The sequence below is a fragment of the Anastrepha obliqua genome, chromosome 4, assembly GCF_027943255.1.
Source record: "Anastrepha obliqua isolate idAnaObli1 chromosome 4, idAnaObli1_1.0, whole genome shotgun sequence".
Classification (NCBI taxonomy): Eukaryota; Metazoa; Arthropoda; class Insecta; order Diptera; family Tephritidae; genus Anastrepha; species Anastrepha obliqua.
In genome coordinates, this window is record NC_072895.1 from 83,441,911 (window position 1) to 83,459,066 (window position 17,156).

Genomic DNA, 17,156 nt, shown 5'->3' on the forward strand with positions numbered 1-17,156 from the left:
GTGGCGGTTACCAGTGGCAAACTAGCGGTGCACACACAGCAGCAATGGGGCACAGTACTCTGTCGAAGATATTTCGCAGCACATTATCGTCGATGGAAGAAACTCTATGCAACCAATGGATATCTTTTGAAAAAAACTTCCAGCCGTGCAAATAGTGGTTCCATGAAATATATAACTTTCCTGGAAGTAAGTAGTGCAATATTAACGAAATTTAAATTTCTTACTATTTTCATTCATTGCAGTTGTTGGTGCCGCAGATGGTACTCATTTAATGCTGTTCAGACCTATTGAGAAACAGGAAAGGAATAGCATAGTACAAACGCGATGATTGTAAATATATACCTACTTACACTAGCACATAATCCTTTTTTCTTGGAATTTAACAATAACTGTTTAACAATTCCGTTAGCTTATCGCATAACTCTTTCTTCTTCGAACGGCCATTAGCTGCACTCTGTAAGCTATTTTTAGCTAATGAATCGAGCTTATCCATATATTCCACCATTACCTTTAGTTGATCAGCATGTGTTTGTTGAGACCTATGCAAATAACTATATAAAACTTAAAATTGAATTTGAAATTTTTAACTTAAATTTTGAAGAAATAAGCTGCTGAGAAATTGAAAAACGAGAGCAAAAGTGTTGTGGAGCTGTATCTATCGAACGTTCGATATAACGCTACGACATTTTTTGTTAGAGAAAGCAAACTACTTCGATTATCGTTTTTGCTCGATATCGAATTACAGAAAGCCACCCCTGTTTATGTGTGTACCTCGATGGCAGGCGAGATGCTGAGAAGCAGTTTGAAAGCGACTTTCCAGTTTGCGACGCTCTCTAAAGAAGTGAACCGCTTTGCAATAAGGGCTGACTACATTGATCGGAACAGATGGTAATCCGAAGGTACAATATCTGCAATGCGGCAGGTGGGGCAAGATTTCCCTCCAAATATTTCTGGACTGATGTAGCAATGCATGGCCTCGCGTTGTCATGCAGCAAATTGAGTTTGTCATGCCTACCGTTCCATTCACGCCGCTTTAGCTGCAGTCAGTAACGATCGCCAGTGATGGTTTCGGATGGTTTAAAGAGTTCATAATAGATGAGATCCTTCTGATCGCACCAGATGCACAACATAACCTTTAAGGCATGAATAGTTCTTTCGCTGCCGATGGACCTGGTTCACCTGGCAGGCTCCAACAATTTCGACGCTTAGGGTTATCATAATAGATCCATTTTTCATAATAGATTTTTTTCTGCCGTTCAAGGAGCATCACACACGTCACCAAACGTCTGTCTATATCCCTCTCCTTCAACTGATGTTTCACCCAGTTACCTGCACTTTTCTTTAAAAGGTAATAATGAAGCATTCCCGCAAATGTTGCTTTTTCGGGACGAAGCAGACATTTTTGACGTCAAATAAAAAAGGATCTTTAAGCTTCAAACGAATGTCAACTACTGCGATCGAGACCTCACATAAACACCTTCAAAGCGCCAGTATATGACTAGAGCGAACACAAAAATATAGGTATATATATATATAATTGGCGCGTACACCCATTCGGCTACGACGGCCGCCGTTTACCCTATACCCAATACTTAGATATAAATACTTATATACATATATAAATATGAAACACTGGGGACCCTGTAAAATGTTATCTCGCCAACAATTGTCTTAACTTTAGCCACATCAGCACAGCTGTGTGAGCCAGAAAAGAAAGAAAAATATACTGTGAGAATAGTTAAGGAACGTAGCCCGAAGGCGAGAGAACAAATAAAAGGGAAATTAGAAGAACGTAACTTGAATTGCCATCAGCTGACGTTGACTTTGCTGAGCTTCCGCTAAAGGCGGTAGCATACAAACTAGGTTAGCAGCACAAAACCCCTACGGCGGTCTCCAATAGCAGGTTGTGCAGGCATAAAAGTCCACACTTTATGTGACTGAAATTGGCAAGAACAAAGTGGACGGCGGCAACAATAATGGTGGAAGCAACTGAATAGGCGACACACCATGGGCATTGGTGTTGGCGGCAGCAGCTGTTATCAACTTATATAAACCTAGAAGTGTCATGTTTATTTGCTTTTCTCGCACCACATCCCACATTTCAAAGCTGCAACAGCTAAATGAAAAGGTTGTCTAGAAGTAGGTACGCAAAGCAATGAGCCATACAAATAGACGTCGATAATGCCCACCTCCAGCGAAAAGGCTGCGATTGGAGGACGAAATCGAGTGATCAAAGCAGTTGGGCGGTTGTATGCCTACTAGCGTCTGCTTGTCTTCTTGCTTGGCATTGTGCGACTCAGCCGGATGACACTTTTTCCGTATTTTCTCCCACATTTTGCCTTTGGGCACTCTTTCTGTCTTCCACTCCATAGGCGCATAAATTTCATCTGTAAGCCAGCTTTTCCATATGATGGACTTTGCGTCCTTGCATTTCGTATGCGGCGCGACTCCAAAGTACTTATAAGTATATGTATGTATGTATATTATCTAAGCTTTAGGGGATTTGCTCTTAAATTAGATTTAGCCAATTGCAGAATTTTTATTTCATTTCAATTTTCGCTTTTTCTTTAGCTTATTGCATGTTTAGGTTTTTAGAGCCACCGACAATTTACTTCCTTTCGCTGCTGTTACAGCATTTTGAGCATACATACATACACAAAATACATATATACATGTAAGTGTGAAAGAGTATACAGTAGCGGTCATAAATGCAACAGCTGAGGCTAAAGCGCATTTTATGATACTTTTCTGGTAGACGATTAGGCTACTTGTTAGCATTTTTATTTTCACCACTGTACATTTGTTTTATTTATTTGCTTTTGTGGTTGTTACTCTAATCTGATTTTTATTTTACTTTTTATTATGATTTCGTTTCGTTTATTTTTGGTTGTTGCTCTGCCTTTTCTTTACTTCTTCTTTTACTTAGCTAAGTAATCAAATTTTCTTGAATGCAACAAAAGTGATAACCAGCCTCCTTTGTTAGCATTATCGCCCCTTCTTCTATTCTGAAAATCTTTCTGTTGTGTAAAATCTACGCAGCTGCATAATTTTTATTCTTTTGGAAAGTTTAAACAAACAGGGCAATAAAAATTCAAGAATTGTATACTCAAATAACGGCTCAGGTACGAGAAACAAAACTCATCAAAGAAAATCGAAATAAATACCAAAATTTTCAGAGTAATGGGACGTGCGCACGTGCTATTTTTCACACAGGCACACTTACAGTGCCTCTCTATGACAACCGAATGAAAGGTTTTAGTAGTGATTTTCTTTACAATTTTGAAATTGAAATCTATTCCAGTAAGTAATGAAAGAAATGCTCAAATTCCACCCTTGATTGAACGAAGTATGTACCAAAAGTACTTGACCTTCTTCATATCGTAGCAGTTGACAATTTTAGAGTCCTCTACCTAGTAAATGTGTCAACTGTACAGTTACAGAGGCTTTCACGATGCTCCTGTTTTATGCGTTTTTTTTTTTTGTACAAAATACTTTTACGCTTCTTACATTTTTCTATTGTAAGAAGAGGCGGAAAGATGGCGCGCCACTGCATATTTCGAATTTACTGTAGCAATGCTTGAGAAAGCTTAAAGTCTTACGGCTCTCTGTAGTTATATCTCTCTACAATTTTTGGTTGGTCCCAAAATTCAAAATACCTTTAAAGGATATACCGATTCGCTGGCAAAGAAAGAGTCCACAGCAGTTATGACTCTTCCGCCAAATAGCGAAGTCCAATACTGCTTTATAGGCTAGAATGGTAATTAGAATCATACATTTGAAACCATTCGCGTACGCCGGCCGTAATTCCAATACTTCCTGGCGTAAAATATAAGTGGCAACACCATTCACAAAACACATTTTTCATTAAAATGCATTCAATCATATTGGTTTGATACCCACGTGCTAACACTTAATTCATAAGTACAGCTTTTTACTATTTTCGTATTCACAATTAGATGGCAACGCCATGCACAAGTAACTTTAAGCAAAGCTTTGTTCACTCTTTTCAATACATTTTATTTGATACCCATTTTCTAATCTGTAATTACAAATAATATATTTTGTTATTTATTTATTAGGTGGCAACGCTTTTTAGGAATATTACTGAATCAAAGATATCTTTACCCTTTTATTGATGTATGTATGCATATATTGAATATTTTTGTTGCAATAAATATATTTATGTAATCAGTTTTTCAAAAACCTAAGTGGCAACACCTGCAACACCCTCTATACGAGGGGTGCTTTTTATATGTCGGGATTAGAGAACGAAAACAAATTTTAATCATCGCAAATCACTTTATTGTTTTTCAAAATATTCTCCATGAAGATCTATACACTTTTGCATGCGTTTGAACCAATTGTCGAAGCACTTTTGCCACTCTGAATGAGGTACCTCCAAAACATGCATTCTGAATGCCGCAACCGCTTCTTCAGGGGTCGAAAAACGTTGACCTCTCAGTTTGTTTTTTACGTACGGGAATAAAAAGAAGTCATTCGGTGCCAAGTCAGGACTATACGGCGGATGACCCATTAATTCGATGTTTTGGGTGCTCAAAAATGCAGTTGTTTGAGCCGATGTGTGAGAGCTCGCATTGTCCTGGTGAAGAGTGATCCGTCTTTGGTGATTGGTTTTCCTAATTTCTTGGAAGACAACTGGCAAACAAGTGGTTGTGTACCACTTAGAATTTACTGTTCTGCGTTGTTCCAGTGGTACGGTTGCGACATGTCCAGTTTTTCCGAAAAAACAGGCGACCATTTGCTTGGAAGTGCTTCGTGCGCGAACAACTTTTGTTGGATTTGGCTCATCTTAAAACCCCCTTACAGTCGACTGCTCTTTACTTTCGGGCTCATACGCGTAAATCCATGATTCATCACCTGTCACGATGTCATCGACGTGTTTCGAAGCCCCGCGATCGTATTTTTTGAGCATTTCCTTCGACCAATCGACACGAGCCTTTTTTGAGCGATTTGAGCGATTAACAAATTGTGTGGGATCCAACGCGAACAAATTTTTTTGGCAGTCAAATGTTTCTGCAAAATTGAATGTAAGCTGGTCCCAGTAATGTCTAAGATTGTCTCAATCTCACGATAGGTCACATGACGATCTTGCAATATCAGTTCGTGCACAGCATCAATGGTTTTTGGAACAACAACTGATTTTGGACGACCTTCACGAAATTCGTCTTCGAGTGAACTACGACCACGATTGAATTCACCATACCATCGATAAACACTGGTCCTTGATGAAGCTTCATCGCCAAAAAATGAATTAAGTTAATCCAAGGAATGTTGCTGAGTTAATCCACGTCGAAAGTTGTAAAAAATAATCGCACGAAAATGTTCACGATTTAATTCCATTTTTGGACCGAGGTGAATCTTTTAAGTTACTGTAAACAACACAAATAGCGCTGGTATTTCAAAACGTTGTGAGTACGTAAAAGCCAAAAAATGTCAAACTTTGCGATACAGCTGTCAGTTGCCAGATTGCAACACCAGGGTTGCCAAATCCCGACACATAAAAGGCACCCCTCGTATCTTCATATTTAAAAGAAATTTTTGTTATCAGTAAAATTCAATAAAGTTCATGTGGCAACGCTATAATTTTTTTTTTTTTTTTAATAAATTCTTCTGACAAATATTTTCCTTGGAGCCCATGCTGTAATACTCATGTTTAGTTTTTAATGAGCTTTCTTTTAATTTAAACAGATTTCTTTTCGAGTTTTATAGTTTTTTAAAGTAAGTGGCAACGCAATAAAAAAAATGTTTTTGTTGAACAAAATTTTCTTACAAAAATTTATTTTCATGCCAACGCTGAAAATCTTCAGTATACTTTTTACAAACTCCTCTTTTTTATACGAATAGGCGGCAACACTCTACACATAAAACATTTCCAACGGCGTAGAAAATGTTAAAATCGGTGCAGTAGTGTTTGAGTGACTCTATTTCAAAGAAATGCTCTAAGTGTTTATTTATGCAGAAATATCAACTCGCATATGTACCCGTTTTTAGTGCCTAACAAAATCCAACTAACAAAATTGCCAATGCATAAATAACCTTTTTGAGTAAATGCAGCACTCTGCGTATACGTAACTTTTTGCGCTAAAATGCTGACCAAAAATACGAACTTATTGTTAGCCAGCTTCATTTGGAAAGTTCGCTTACAAATGGCGTTCTTTGGACTTAATAAAACTTTATTGATGCGCGTGCTTCTTATTATACCAGCATTTATACACATACATTCATACTTACATATATACATACATACATTTTATACATACAATTGCAAATGATCCACATTCTAAGCGCATCGAAGAAAAGCAAGAAAAATGATAGCAATATCGTCGACAAGTTACTCCAATGCCTTGCTACCTTCGTACCCACTTCCTACCCACTCTGCAGTGAAGGACCTTGTCGACAGGTGTAAAAAGCCGACAAGTACATCCAACTTAATGTTTTAATGCCAGTATTTGTGCAACACGGCTAAAACGCCAATGAAATGAAATTGCACTAAAAAGTGTGCAGCATAAAAAATGGTACTTTAAGTAGCAAAGTAATTAATTTTGCATTTAATCCGACTACTATTCGCACGCGCTTTAATTTCCACGTCAGCTGCATTCCCCGCGCTCCGTTTGACTCAGCACAGCTCAGGTTATTCATTTTGTGCTGCAGAATTTTGCGTTCACTTGGCCGCGTCATCCCAGTTATTGCTATATGCAACCTCATATACATATTTTATACATTTTTCAACATTAAAATGCATTATGCAAGTTACTGCGAGGATGGTTGAAAATTTATTTCCTTTCCTCTTTTTACTTGACATCGACTTGCTTCTCGTTTGCTAAATATATTTACTTATATATGTACATATGTATGTATGCACTTTTGGTTAATGGGTGTCAAAGTATCAGCATTCGCCTGTAATAAATCGTCACATACTTTTTATTCCTAGTGGACTCGATACTTAGCATCTGCTGCTCATAATTGTGATTTTACGCTTTAATTTTACGGCCAACGAATTATTAATTGCCACTACTGAAATATAAAGTAGATTTTCGCAACCACACCATTTATCTCTTTAACTTCGCTTGAGCGGGTGTATATCATCAGTTCGAAAGATGAGAATCTCAACAGCACTCCTGGCATGCGAGTTGAAAATAATAGAAGCATTTTTATCACAACAAACAAAGCAGCTGCTAAGTAAGCAACGCCGTACCTCATGAAGCATTTCTGCAATGAAGAATATTTTTGAAAAAACTATCTGTCAATTGGAGTAGAAGTTAAGCTCCGCAGCTATTATAAAAAACGCTACAAACTTAGGGACAAACTCGGCGTAAATCGGTCAAGATCGTAAGTACTATTTTTCTTCTTCTTACGTGTCACCAAAACCATTTTTGGCCTCGGTCAGTTTCTTTTTTTTCTATGAATTCCTGTGAATCTGCCCCTACGACGGCTGCCTTGAAGATTCCAGTAGATGGCACTGCGAATGATGTGGGTATGGTCTCTTCTTAACATATCCCCGAGACACCCCAATTTCCTCTTCAGGATTTCCGGGCGCATTGGTGTCGGGCCAGAAAATTCTAAATATTTTACAGAGGCTACGATTGGTTCCAACCTGCGCCGTTTGGAATGCAGAGAATGCTAAATTCCAAGTTTCGCAACCGTATGTGAGCAAAAAGTAAGGGGAATTTATTTGTCAAACTTCGCGGGATTAAAATTTCGCTCTAGTTATTTTTTTTCATGAGTTGGCAGCACTGTTAATAACATCTGGGCCAACTTTCATGTGAATGTCATTATCAGTAATATATTTACGCTTGTGCTTACCAAACGACCAAGAGTGCATTTTTCGACTTTTTTTTGCGAAATGAAATTTCGGCTGCGGAAACGTTTAGCATGTTGCAGAAGGCATTTGGTGATTTGACCATGTCGCAGAAAAATGTTTATAAGTGGTATAAAGACTTCAAAGAGGGTCGAGAACGTGTTGATGACTTGGAGCGCTCCGAACGACCATCGACGTCAACAGATGACCAACACGTCAATAAAGTGAAGGAGTTAGTGCTCAAAAATCATCGGTTGACTGTTAAAGACCTTACTGATATGATCGGAATATCAGAAGGATCTGTGAAAACCATTTTGAAAGACCATTTGGGCCTACGAAAAGTCAAATCTCGTTTGGTACCGAAAACTCTCAATTTCTTGGAAAAAAGTCGTCGCGTTGATGTGTGTGAAACAATGCTTTCAGACTATCAGAACAAGCTCAAATGCATCATTACGTGAGATGAGACTTGGATTTATGCTTACGACCCTGAAACAACCGACCAATCAAGCGAATATCGTGCTAAAGGCGAGGCCAGACCGAAAAGAGCACGTCAAAGTCGTTCAAAAATAAAGGTCATGATAACAGTTTTTTTCGATTTTCGTGGTGTGGTGCACTATGAATTCCTTCCACCTGGCCAAACTGTTAATAAGGAATATTATTTGAGCGTTGTGTGTCGTTTACGTGAAGCAATTCGTCTAAAAAGACCAGAATTATGGGCCAACAACTCTTGGTTTTTGCATCACGATAATGCACCGTTTCACACTGTACTCGTTCTTCGTGACCATTTCGCCAAAAATTCTACGCATATCGTTCCGCAACCACCGTATTCACCTGATTTGGCTCCGTGTGACTTCTGGCTATTCCCAAAACTCAAGAGACCACTCCGGGGAACGCGTTACGAGTCGATTGAGGAGATAAAAGCTGAATCGAAGAAGGTGCTAATGGCTATACCGGAAATGGACTATTTGGCATGTTTCGGGGATTGGAAAAATCGTTGGCATAAGTGTATTTCATCGAGAGGGGATTATTTTGAAGGGGATGAAATTGATTTACAAGAATAAATAAAGATTTTTCATTTTACAACCAAATTCACCTTACTTTTTGCCCACAGGTATATAGGAGTGGACCTTACGTTTTAAGTTAAATATTTTTATTTTTGTGCGCCGTGTGATAATCGTAGAGCTCCACACAGCATTTAGAGCACCGAAAGCTTACTTCGTTTTTTTTTATACGGTTCTCGATGTCTTCTCATGAGCCGCCATTGGCAGAGTATTATCCCCCAATAGCAAAAAGAGTCCAAGTCTTCGAGCTCAGCGATACTGATTTGGAATTTTTGCGAGTAGCTAGTGTTTACACACACCATCGGCAGTTGGTGCTACCAACGTTAGTTATTTTAGTTATTACCACAAACATCGTTAGCGTAAAAAAGATCTTTGAGCCGTCTATTAAGCCCCCATGTTATTCTAGCTTTGCTGATCACGACGACCAAAATAATGTTAAAGAGTAGAGGTGATAGGACGCAGCCTTGTCGGATTCCAGTAGTGACTGGTGGACAACCACTCAGTTCCTTTCTATGCAAGATGCGACAGTTAGCGTTGGTGTATAATGCTAGGATTAGCTCGATTGGGAGTTTTCGTACACCTTTACATGCCAGTGCATTCCAAATCGCATAATGATCAAGAGTATCGAATGCATTTTGAAAATCGATGAAGATAAGGTAGAAAGGAGATCGCCATTTTACCGACTGCTCCACTATTACTCCAAGCCTGTTGACGTGATCAACGCGGGAGCGGCCCGTTTGGAAGAATGCTTGTTCCGATTTATCTTCAGAGCGCTCGATATGTGATTGTTGCTTATTTGAGCAATTATTTTGTCCACCAAGCTCAGAAGAGTTATTCCCCGCCAGTTCTCACATTCTGACAGATCTCCTTTCTTACGAAGATTGATGATGACACCTTTCTTCGACTCTACGAGCAGCTCTTCTTTATCCCAAAAGTTCTCAATTATCGAGCTCATTAGGCACGCATTGGTTCTGCCTTTAAGAGTTCAGGTGCAATATTGTCAAGTTCTGCTGCTATGTTGCTTTTAAGTGTTTTTTTGCAATTATTATTGAGTTGCTTTTATGGTGTTTTTTTTAATTTTTTTATAGCTATTTTGTTGCATATGTAGAGTTTCGATCATCGTCCAATTAGCCATTTCAGTTTTGTTATTTCCTTGTAAGTTTTATATGCTCCTTGAATTAAAGCTTCACATCGAGCGTTGTGCCAAGGTATTTTGCAGTGTTGCATGTGGTATTGCGGTACCTAGCAGTGATTCACGGTTGGTGAAGTTTACTTGAACTTACTTGGTATTGTTCAATTTTACGCGCCAAGTCTTCGTCCATTGTTCAATAGAGTTCTTTGCAATTTGAAGTTTGTCTGCAGCTTCTTCAGCATTTTTCCTAGTTGCTGGGATGGCAGTTTCATCGGCGAAAGTGGCGGTCGGGGGTATCGGCAAGTCTCAGGTGTATACAAGGCATATAAATGAACCAAGATTACTTCCTTACACCATAGCAGCATTTATTTGTTCAAGGTTAGAGTATTCATTTCCTTGTTTAACGCAAAAATGGCATTCGGTCAGATACGACTTTAGGAGGACGCAAACCTCATTTGGGACGCAGGTTTTAAGTTTGTTATTTAAGCCGTCATACCAAACCTTGTAGAAAGCTTGGTCGATGTTCGAGAACTCTGCTGAGCACACGTTATTCTGTCCAAAAAAGTTTTCCATTTCCCCTGTAGTTCAGTGATCGATCGTTGAGTGCTTACAGCAAAAGCCAAGGGAACAAATTTGTACGTTCGATAATTGGTGATGTTGGAAAAATTTAAAATTATGCGAACATGAAAAACTGAGTATGCAGAATGACTACATAGCCGTAATTTCACGTGCATATAAATAAAAGCAACAACAACAACACAAATATTATGTAAGGGGGAAAAAACTCACGTTCGCGAGTGATTCAAATTTAATTTAAAAAGAGTCTAAATAATTTTAAAAACTTCAATGCACAACATTCCAAAATTAATTAAATTGAAAATTGGCTCAGGATCGCTGATATCGCCGTTTGAACTGCTGATCGCAAAAGCCACTTATGTTTTTGTCCCTTGTGAGTGCCTCGGTTTTTTTTTTAATTTATTCCGTAAATCAACTTTAGCGCTAATTATTGAACTGAGTAAAATCTATAAGTTGAGCCTATGGTCAAAGTGAAAGAAAACTTCAGATTACGTTTTTTTTTTTAAGTTAGACAAAGTACGATTGTCACTTTCGACATGATGGTAATTCCCATATGCGAAATCGACAGAAGATGTGGGAGTGTCAACAGATTGCGAATTACACACGAAAAAATAATATTAATTATGACGATGCGTCTCTAACTGCAAAAAGCTCGTAAAAATAATACCATTAAGTTGCAACCAGAAATACTCAAACAATATTGTAACTGCAGTTATTCTCCTTGTTGTTGTTGGCCTACAAAGTACAGTTTATTTGCTGGCGCTGCCACTTGCGTGCACCCACAATTGGCCCGATAAAATTTCCATATGCCAATAATGTGGGTGAGCGGCAAATGGAGCAACTGCGACCAACCAGCCAGCCAGCCAGCCAACCAGCCAACCATCCACCATTCGTTCGTCCGTCCGTCCATTCAGCCGACCAGCTGTCAGACAGCAACACAATCAGAACCAATGTGCAACGCAATTAATTGTGATTGCCGCAGCCAATGTTGCTGCCCTGCGGTTTTTGCCACTATTGATATTTGTTTTATATTTGCTGTCGTTATTGCTACTTTATTGTTGTTGTTGCTGTGGGCTCTTTTGATGATGCTGATGTTTTTCTCTTCAATGCCACAATTGTTATGGTTTTTACTTTCGAAAATGTAAAATGTTGTTGTTTTTGAGTGTTTTTTTTTGTCTTCTTTTGCCCACAATTAAATTTCATTTGCCAATTACAACAATTTGCCACACCACACTCGCTTCCAATGCAAATCACACTGGCACACACACATACACACCGCCAGTTTCCCACTCACTTAAAGTCTTCAATTGAGTGGCACTGATTCTGGTAAAGTGGCATTGGTATTGAGACCGGATGCGGATGTGGCATTTCAGTAGCATTTTCAGTTCACGATTGAATTGTTCAATATGTGGCACTACAGTCACTGTGTGTTGTGCGGCGCGGAGTGCCAGTGTAGTCAATTTAAAATTCCACCACAATGGTAGCGAAAATACGCATCAGCTAGGCGGAAGCGTGTTTAAGTATGCGCTAGAAGAGGGAGTGGCAGTGGCCGTGGTAGGGGATGGTAGCGTACTTTTGCAGCTGTGGATGTGGCTTTTTTTAAAATAGTTACAGTCTTGTTTTCGGTAATTTGCTGTTGGCAGCCAATTCTCAACAGCCGCGCTCATTTAAAATGATTTCAAGTGCATACATTAACATGCAGGCAAATTAAAAAATGCTCATCGATTTACGTGTTTATTAGGGTGGCACGACTCAAATCAAAAACGAAATGAGTCTCCTAATGAGTCATGAAATTCAATGGAGAATCTGTCCTGCCAACAAGTGCTACTTTGGCCTAAATAGGCAATTGAGTACTAAGGTCCTCTCTCAACGAACAAAACTAACACTCTACAAGGCTCTCATCATGCCTGTCCTAACGTGTGGCGCCGAAGCGTGGACGATGACAACATCCGATGAAGCGACGCTTGGAGTGTTTAAAAGAAAGATTCTGCGCAAGATTTTGGACCTTTGCACGTAAGTGATGGCAAGTATCGCAGGCGATGGAACGATGAGGTGTATGAGCTTTACAACGACATATACATAGCGCAGCGAATAAATGTCCAGCGGCTACATTGGCTGGGTCATGTCGTCCGAATGGATACAAACGCTCCGGCCCTGAAAGTATTCGATGTGGTACCAGCTGGTGGTAGCAGATGAAGAGGTAGACCTCGTCTGCGTTGGAAAGATCAGGTGGAGAAGGACTTGGCTCAATTGGTGGTTCCAACTGACGCCGATTAGCATTGGAAAGAAACAACTGGCGCGTGTGGTTAAACTCGGCTGAATCGTAACTCGTAAGCGGTTATCGTGCCTTAACCTACCCTCATTACTTTTTTTGCTTTCCTCGTAATAATGAAAAATGTTCACCTTGAAAATCAAAACAGTTCTACATGCGCTTGAACCAATTTTCAAAGCATTTTTGCCCCTCAGAAGTGGATACCTCCAAAACGAGCTGTTTAAAGTCGTCAATAGCTTTTTCATGCGTTGCAAAACGCCGACCTCTAATTCAGATGTTCGGGAACAAAAAGAAATCATTAGGCGAACCCATTAATGAGTGAGAGCTCGCATTGTCTTGGTGAAGAGTGATTCATTTCGGCGGTTGGCTCTCCTTAATTTTGCGAAATTTTCTGGAAAAAACTTTATTGTTTACTACTTAGAATTGACTATTTAAGTTTCTATATGACCAGCTTCTGGAAAAAATATGGTGCGATGAATTTTTCAACTCACTCAAAAGAGAATAAATAAAGCTCGTAAGTAAAAACGTTGTATGCAAATTTGTGCCAAAAAATCTCAACCTTTTCGGTAAAAATATCGAATCATAGCTCGTCACACGTAGTTCTGCAAAGACAACCATGTTAAAAGGCAACACTCGTAAAACAAAAATATAGCCTACAATTTTGATAAAGAAAAGACCAGATAAATACATTCTGTTAGCCATGAACTCTTTTCACCACCTATTTGTTTGAGTTTTCAACATTTACGACTTTCCAGTGGCTACAATTAACATTGTTTTTGAAATTCACATGGACTCTTTGTCTTTTAATGCAAAAACAAATTCCAGTCATATTCCTTTTCTAAAGTTTTTTAGTAAAATGTGGAAAAAGTGAGGTACGAGATGAATACCTCTATTCGCATTTCATTCATTTATGAAACTATACCGGCATTGAAGAATATTACGCTCTTTCTGACTATCTCACAGAGCAACCGTACCTGTAACTAGCAATAAATCGTTGTTTTATTGGTGCTCTGGTACATTCTCTCCACATAACGAATGCGCGACATTTTGTTTTTTTTCTGTATGGGAGATAACAACCAACACCGTCAGAAAATAGAAATTTTGAGTGACTTCAAACTTGCACTTTATCTAATATTTATCTACATCTCTAAAAATTCTCATTAAAAACGTGAGATTGTGTTGAAAATATATTGTTTTTTTTTTAATTTGCATAAAATTTCAAATCCAGATTTATATACTTTTTGTTGAAGCATAAACTACTTTCTCATACACAAATTACACAGGTCAACAACCAAAAAACTCTTTCGATAATTTTAACTAATTACTTTGTAATTTGGTGTCCTGATTACGAAAAAAATTATTAAAAAGTTATATCACCCATCAATTTTTCACATTTGACAATTAAGTAAAAATAAAGTTTATGTACCAAAATGTATCGGATATATTTTTAACTTCTTAAATAAAGGGTGTTTTTTTAGAGGCTAGGTTTTCAAGATGAAATAAAACGTATATAATTTAATGTTATGGCCAAGAATTTAGCTTTATTATAAAGATAAGGGTTTGCCATTATGTTTTAAAAATGATTTCGGGCAAGTGGCCGCCGCGGCTGGCTCGAATAAATTCCAGCCGAGAGGCCCAATTTTCGACCACTTTTTGCAGCAATTGGAGCCGTATGTCAGCAATAACGCGCCGAATATTCTCTTCCAAGACGTCAATCGTCTCGGGCTTATCTGCGTAGACAAGCGACTTCATATAGCCCCACAAGAAATAGTCCACCGGTGTTATATCGCGCGATTTTGGAGGCCACGGCACAGGTCCACGGCGCGAGATAATGCGCTCACCAAAAGTTTCCTTCAATAAATCGATTGTTGCGTTGGCTGTATGGCATGTAGCGCCGTCTTGTTGGAACCAAAGGTCGTCCACATCAACATCGTCCAATTCAGGCACGAAAAAGTCATTAATCATGGCTCTATAGCGCTCTCCATTGACTGTAACATTACGGCCGGCTTCATTTTTAAAGAAATATGGACCAATGATTCCCTCTGCCCATAGAGCACACCAAACAGTGACTTTTTGAGGATGTAACGGCGTCTCAACAATGGCTTGTGGATTATGTTCACTCCAAATGCGACAATTTTGCTTATTGACATACCCATTCAACCAAAAGTGAGCTTCATCGCTGAACAAAATTTTCTTGTGATGCGTCGCGCGAACCGAACCATTATTTTCGTAATAAATTTGCACGATTTGCAAACGTTGTTCAGGTGTAAGTCTATTCATTATGAAAGGGCAAACCAAACTGAGCATAAATCAAGTGACAGCTGTCAAAAAGACCATCTACGAAAAAAGTAGTGCCAACTTGAAAACCTAACCTCTAAAAAAAAACACGTTTTAGTTGGCAACATTATTAAAAGGTAATCAGATTGGCAATGAAGGAAAATGTTTTTAAGTTTGTAGTTCTTATAAATTTAACAGCTGTTAGCTTTCTTTCAGTGAGTTATAACCTCAAATTGCTGTGCGTTTTTTATTCAAAATTAAAATGGTTAAACGTGATTGTAAAAATGCTCCTAACGCTTTTTGCTACATATGTGGTAATTTTGTCATTAAAAAACTTCAAAGGAAAATTACTGACTTTGTAAAAAAAGTTTACTTTGCATATTTTGGTTTAGAAATCAGTAATCAAGACAAGTGTTGGGTTCCGCATAAAGTTTGTTATGTTTGTGTCGAGGATCTAAGGAAATGGCTTAAAAAAACGAAGAAAGCTTTTAAATTTGCAGTACCCATGGTATGGAGAGAGCACAAAAACCATTTAGACGATTGTTATTTTTGCTGTATAGATGTTAGAGGATATAACTTCAAAAATAGAAAAGCTATTATCTATCCTAATGTTACATCAGTTGATCAGCCGGTAGAACATGGCCCGAGCTTTCCTGTCCCTGTGTCACCTGAGGATATTGATGATGTTTTACAGTCTAGTTTCGAATTTAGTCAAAGTCAATCGACTGATATTCTATTTGAATTGGAGACTTTTAGATATGCAAATTCAACCTTTCTAACTCTCTAACGCCCCTGTAAAGGTCGAATTCAAATTAGTATAACTTTTTTCATATTAATCGCAAAAATATTTTTAAAAATTGATTTGAAAGCTGAAGAGTGGTACTTTGCGATGCCGTTGTGGAAAATTAAAAAAAACTTTACCTTGCTCAAAAAAAAATTGTTTAATTTAAAATTGCCAAAAATCCTGACGTGCTGGAGCATTTTCAAGGTCATATTCGTTTTCAGGATAAAAAAACCTTCAGGAAACACCCATAGCGGTTTTAGAAACTGTAAAAAAGCGAGCTTTTGCAGGCCTGTGTTATTAAAATTAAATAAGAAAAAACATAAATTTAAAACTCTTTCAAAATATGTCAATAAACACAGTGATATACTTAAAATACCTGACCAAGTATTAATTTGCTAATACTAATACTAATAATAATTACTAAATTATTCACCATTCAAGATGAGACACTGAAAACCGAATTTCCCCTCTGAAGTCATGGGTCGAAAACAACTTTTTTGCAGTTCACAAATATGCACCACCCTCGTATTTCTGTCTCTCTACCAAAACATTACTTAGTGACATTCCATGAACATTCGTGCACCCCTATTTAACATTTCGCCAGCTAATTCGCTAATGAATCCATGAGGCGCAATAATTTGTATGCATACTCACATCCACCCTACTTGCAAAACTACTACACACGAATACAGACATATATAGGTATAAATATGGCATCTCTTAATAGAATAAACAAATAAGTCAATTAAGCAGAAACACCTCTCCAGAAGAGCAAAACCTACTATTTGCAAGTTGCAAAGATATTCGTTCGAAATATTCGATTATTCAATACATTCTGGTAATCAGTTACGCGTACGACACTAAGCATTTGGCATTTCCTAGCTGCACATGGTCGGCAGGCTTGGACATGTGTCGATCACAAATTAAATACAGATAATAGATGCATGAGGCATGCAGACTATATGGCAAACAATCAAGATTTTGGCATGACATTTCAGAAACGTGTCTTCGAAAGAAAGAGGCGATAAATTGCCACAATCTAAAAAACTATTCCTGCTTCGGCAGAATATATGAATTTGAATTTGAAAAGGTCGAGCCAAGGAGCACCAGGAGATTTGGTGGCTCCTAAAACACTCAGGCGAAAGAGCCCATTGTATTTAAAGCTCTGGAAAGGGGGTAGGTAGTCAAGGAGGGAAGAAGAAAAGTATCAGAGAAAGAGATAGGAAAGAATAGAG

General features: G+C 38.3%; 1 protein-coding gene across 1 annotated transcript in view; it reads right to left on the reverse strand.

The window, feature by feature from the left end:
- Positions 1-379: 379 nt before the first annotated feature.
- LOC129244250 (trypsin beta-like) overlaps positions 380-17,156 on the reverse strand; it is a 31,822-nt gene continuing 15,045 nt past the window's right edge. Inside the window, exon 5 of the mRNA XM_054881867.1 lies at positions 380-539. Coding sequence (XP_054737842.1) covers positions 380-539 — 160 coding nt within the window. The remainder of the gene's footprint in view (positions 540-17,156) is intronic.